At 50.4% G+C, this 4,454-nt stretch overlaps 1 protein-coding gene across 1 annotated transcript in view; it reads right to left on the bottom strand.

Annotated features, from left to right (window-relative positions):
* Window positions 1-390: 390 nt before the first annotated feature.
* pax5 (paired box 5) overlaps window positions 391-4,454 on the bottom strand; it is a gene marked incomplete at both ends in the record, with an annotated part of 16,240 nt that continues 12,176 nt past the window's right edge. The window contains 4 exon segments of the mRNA XM_084454472.1: window positions 391-473; window positions 1,289-1,375; window positions 1,940-2,026; window positions 4,279-4,380. Coding sequence (XP_084310598.1) covers window positions 391-473; window positions 1,289-1,375; window positions 1,940-2,026; window positions 4,279-4,380 — 359 coding nt within the window.

Genomic DNA, 4,454 nt, shown 5'->3' with positions numbered 1-4,454 from the left:
GGATCATAGAACCTAAACACTGGTAGTCTTAGGGTTTAAATGGTGCCCTGATTTCTCTAGGAGTGCCACATCCTCATAATTCAACTCCAGGCTATGAAGGGTCGTAATCTGTTGTAAAGTTGTCATAACAGGTGCATAACAGTGTTATAGCAGTAATAGCAGGTTGTGGATTTGTCTCGCTCTTTGTCTCAGCCGGGAAAGGATTGGTTTGGTTGAGTGTCAATCAAAGAATAGTCTTAACTTCACTGGCGTAAAGCAGGGGGAGTCAGTTCCTCCTCTTCCTCCTCTTCCTCATCCTCCAGGTCAGTAGGCAGGCTAGTATTAGACGGTGCTGGTGCTATCACTCCTCTCCTCATCCTCCTCCTCCTCCTCTCCTCTCAGTGGGAGGGGTCAGTGGCGGTCGTAGGCGGAGGCTGTCGCCGTGGCAGCAGGTCCCGCCCCCCGTGACGCTGCACTGTAGTAGTATGGCGACCCTGTGCGGACAAACAGAACGGGTTAGCACACGTTCTAAAGGAGATGAAGGGGTGGGGATGAGAGGATGAAGCCATGAGGAGGAGGAGGAGATTAAAAAAGGGGTGATGAGATGAAAAGAGATGACGCTTGTTAGATGAGCTTTACAGACAGCGGATACAGAGATGTAAACACTCACTCCTCCAACACACACGTTGATACAGAGATGTAAACACACACTCCTCCAACACACGTTGATACAGAGAGACAGAGAGACTTGACCAACCTCACCTCGTGTCTATCTAAAGCGGTGCTGACAGTCTGAGCTGACACACACACACACACACACACACACTCACACACACACATCAAAGGTGCAGTGACACTCTTGACAGAGAGTACAGCTCTATTGGTACTGATCCCTAAGGTCTATTCTTCCCAAGGGGGGGTCAATTCAATACTGTCACCTTGCCACAGACACACACACACACACACACACACACACACACACACTCCCCCGTACCTGTCCCATCCATCAGCCCTCTCCTCTCTTAGTGACAGGTCCGGGGTGTCGTCCTGGGCTAATCCCCCGAGGACTGCCTGCAAAGCTGCTCCCTGACTAACTATCTCTCTCTCTCTCTCTCTCTCACTCAGACTTACCTACCTCTCTCTCTCTCTCTCTCTCTCTCTCTCTCACTCAGACTTACCTGCCTCTCTCTCTCTCTCTCTCTCTTTCTCTCGCTCACTCAGACTTACCTGCCTCTCTCTCTCTCTCTCCCTCTCTCTCTCTCTCTCTCTCTCTCTCTCTCCCCTCCCCCGCCCCACCCCCAGACCTTACCTTGCATCTGTCCAGCCTGGCTGGTGAAGAGGCTGGAGGAGCAGCCGATGTCTGTCCCCAGGAGAGACCCGTAGTCCTGCTGGAACACTGGGGGCACACAGCACAGGTCAGCACGGCCCGACCCCCGCCTCACCTTTGACCTCTAGTTAACCCCCCCCCCCCACACACACACCTTAAACGGCAGATCACAGCCACAGCCTTGATCTTGGCTATGACCAGGCCTAACTGAACCATTGGTCCCATATGAAACACGCTGGTGCCATGTAATTAGATCCTAGATCTGTGGCACAAGCCACTAAGCCCTCTGGGTAATGTAGTCCTCTAGTCACTTTATATAGGCATGTAGATATATATACTCTATCTCTCTCTCTCCGTCTCTCTCTTGTTCCGTTATGATAAGATAAGATAAGATAAGATAAGACTTTATTGATCCCCCCAGTGGGAAATTAAGCATTTCAGAACTGAAAAGTGGTAAAGAAGAGAAACACTAGATACAGTAACGAAAAGAAGACACTTCAGTGAAGGAACGTTACTGTACGTGTATTTAAACAGTAGATGAGATGTTGAAACACACGACAGGTGAGGGCCTACGAGGGTCAACGTGGAACTGATGAGGGATCAACAGACAGCTGGTCAGTGACCTTCTCTTACCTAACAGGCTGGGGTTGGGAAATCTCCAAGAGTCGTTGTATGTGGAATACTGAGGGTGGGAATACGGGCTTCCGGAAAAATCTCCTCCTGGAAGAAAACGGAAACATCCGAAATGTGGGTTAATAATCTGGATTAAGATTACTTTCAATGGAGGATGATGCTAATCTGGGATTAGGGGTAATCTGACTCGATACTTTGTTATCGATAACATGAGATGTATGAGGAGTTGCCTGGAACGTGAGTGGAGCAAATGGATGATAGCTCATCTTATCTCTCTATAAGGTACTAGATTCTACCATTCTTTCACTATCTTTCCTTTCCTCACCCCCCCTCTCTCCTCTCCCTCTATCTCTCTCTCTCCCTCTCTCTCTCTCTCTCTCTCTCGTCTTCTGGTTCTGTTGAGTACAGTCCACCCATCACCCCTCGCGTCAAAATAACATTCTTACTCTCTTTTTTTCTCCTTTTTTTCTTCATCCCTCTGTCTCTTTCTCTCTTTCTTTCTTTTCTTCTGAACCTTTACTCCTCCCTGGGGAAGCCTCTCCCTTAGCTGACAGTCACAGACCCTGACGCCCCCCCCCCCCTCCTCCCCCCTCCCTCCTCTCTCGTTCTGTCGGTTCTGCCTCACTGATTCTCTACACCCCCCACCCCCCGAGTGTCAGCCCCCCTGCTGGAGAGAGGGAGAGAGAGAGAGAGAGAGAAAGATGAAGAACGATACAGGAGAATAATTTCAAAGGAGAGTTTCTCTAATGAAGAAATGATATTAGAAGGAATGGAAAAAAGAGTATAATTTTCTGGAGAATGATGATACGAGAAGCATGCGACCAGGGGACTAAACATAACATTGACGTTGGGAAAAGTTGTGGGATCTCTGGTGCATTTGATGTTTGTAATGTTTGTGTGTGTGTCTGTGTGTGTGTTCTGAGAATGTTAGACCCTGACATTGTTGTCTGCGCTCTCCTAACCTTCTGTGTGTGTGTGTGTGTGTGTGTGTGTGTGCGCACACGCGTTCAGAGCGCCTCTGTCAGGTGGGGTCGGGATGCGGTCTCCGCGGCGTCCCAGGGTGCTAACATCCTCTCCCCTTGTCATCGTCGTGGTGACGGCAGCGTGTCAGGTTGTTTAGGAGACGAGGGGGGAGGAGGGGGAGGAGGGGGGAGGTGGGAGGGGGTGTCCCCCGTGTAGAGCTCTATGTCAAGGTCGCACACACTGTCAAACGCACACGCTAACACACACACACATACACACGCCGTTGATCAAACACATACTGGGAAAAACACCCACACCGTGAAACACACAATCACACACGCACACACACACAGATGCGCACACACACACACACACACACACACACACACACACACACAGACACACACACACACATATAAACATGCTGTCAAACCAGGGGGCAGGAGGGGGAGAGAGCAGGGGGACAGGGTTATCCATCTTTAGACTAGCTGTTCTTACAGACCCTCCGAGAGAGTGTGTGTGTGCGTGCGTGTGTGTGTGTGTGTGTGTGTGTGTGTGTGGAGAGGGGGGGGGGGGGGGGATACAGTAGTGGCTCTCAGAGGTGAGGACTGTAGACGGACTAGATCTAATGAGCGTTCATCCATCTTTCTCTCTTTCTGTCCTTCTTTTTCTGTCCAGTTTTCTCCTTTCCCCCTCTTTTCCGCAGTCACTTCTGTGACCACTCTACTCCCCAAAGCCTCTGTCTGTGTGTGTGTGTGTGTGTGTGTGTGTGTCTGCGTGTGTGTGTGTCTGCGTTTATGTGTCTGTGTGTTCGGGGGGGGGGGCTAAGGATTGAAACACAAAAGCTGTGTAAAAGACGGAGTGGAAGAGAATGAATGAATTAGTCGTGGGTCACTGGTGATTCTCATTAAAAACAAATTACTAATGTTGAGGAGGGACAGCTGTGGTGCTGTGACTGGGTTCTAATGACACACCACACATACACACACACACACGCACACACAAAACACACACCTGCACATGCGTGCACACACACAGACCCACACAGGCCCCCCTGGGAGTGCTGTCAGCCCAGCAGACAGGGGGGAAAGTGGAAGTGGCCAAGACAAGTACACCCCTCCCACACAGACAGACAGACACACACACACACACATGCACACACACACACACACGGTCCCCTTGCAGACCACTTCACAACACAAACATGCATTATGGGACTTCTAAATGAAAGAATAAAGATTAAAGGATCAAGAGAGGAGATACTGTGTGTGTGTGTGTGTGTGTGTGTGTGTGTGTGTGTGTGTGTGTGTGTGTGTGTGTGTGTGTGTGAGTGTGTGCGTGTGTGTGTGTGTGTGTGTGTGTGTGTGTGTACTCACCAGGCACCATGCCTGCAAGTGAGGGGGTAGAGTAGCTGCCCTGTCCAGTCGGGGGGACGTGAGGGGGGTACCCTGGTAGAGTGGTGCTGGCCAAGTCTCGACCTGAACACACACACACACACACACACACACACACACACACACACACACACACACACACACACACACACACGCAA

Source organism: Borostomias antarcticus (genome assembly GCF_949987555.1).
Source record: "Borostomias antarcticus genome assembly, chromosome: 20".
Lineage (NCBI taxonomy): Eukaryota > Metazoa > Chordata > Actinopteri > Stomiiformes > Stomiidae > Borostomias > Borostomias antarcticus.
The sequence above is the reverse complement of the archived record's forward strand: the minus strand, read 5'-3'. Positions and strand labels throughout refer to the sequence as shown.